This window comes from Cetorhinus maximus, unplaced genomic scaffold (assembly GCF_964194155.1).
Source record: "Cetorhinus maximus unplaced genomic scaffold, sCetMax3.hap1.1 HAP1_SCAFFOLD_752, whole genome shotgun sequence".
Lineage (NCBI taxonomy): Eukaryota > Metazoa > Chordata > Chondrichthyes > Lamniformes > Cetorhinidae > Cetorhinus > Cetorhinus maximus.
Genome location: NW_027596694.1, coordinates 94,313 through 95,000, shown reverse-complemented (window position 1 = coordinate 95,000; position 688 = coordinate 94,313). Strand labels below are relative to the sequence as shown.

Genomic DNA, 688 nt, shown 5'->3' with positions numbered 1-688 from the left:
CAAACACTCCCAGGACAGGTACAGCACGGGGTTAGATACAGAGTAAACCTCCCTCTACACTGTCCCCATCAAACACTCCCAGGACAGGTACAGCACGGGGTTAGATACAGAGTAAAGCTCCTTTGGGATGTGTCCCCCTCACTCTAGTCTCCGAGCTCTGACAGGTTTGACGGTCTCTCTCTCTCTCTCTCTCTCTCTCTCTCTCAGGTACTCCAATGCTTACCTCTTCCACCTGGTGTACAAAGCAAACCCCGTGATGAGCAGACAGCAGCCTCCCCTCACCCCGTTGGCAGCCAGCGACCCTCTCAGCACCCACCCCGAGGAGATCCTGGACAGCGGCCGGAGGAAGAAGGACAAGAAGCGGAACAACCTTCGCCGTCGGAAGTGAATCGTTTGATTATTAAACGGATGTAATTATTGATCACCGCAGTGGGACCAGGAGTCCCAATTAAAAAATACTTTTAGACTTTCCAAATCACAGCTTATTTCATTAACCCTAATTCTTCAGGAGAATCAGCATTTGATGAATTTTATGCCATTAGTTTCCCTGATTAACCTCACAGGGAGTCTTTCAGAGCCTGCGTTTAACCCCACAACTCGAGCAACCACAGCACCCTGTGATAGCCTGGCTCCCCCTTACCCTATAAACCCAGCCCAGCCCCCTCCCTGATACCCTGATCCTGTGTCT

The 688-nt window shown here is 51.0% G+C and overlaps 1 protein-coding gene across 1 annotated transcript in view; it reads left to right on the top strand.

Annotated features, from left to right (window-relative positions):
- The window catches only part of LOC144674689 (zinc finger MYND domain-containing protein 15-like), a 29,537-nt gene extending 29,065 nt beyond the window's left edge, over positions 1–472 (top strand). Inside the window, exon 12 of the mRNA XM_078535928.1 lies at positions 208–472. Within this exon, the coding sequence (XP_078392054.1) occupies positions 208–388 (181 nt within the window). The 3' untranslated portion in view covers positions 389–472. The remainder of the gene's footprint in view (positions 1–207) is intronic.
- Positions 473–688: the final 216 nt, after the last annotated feature.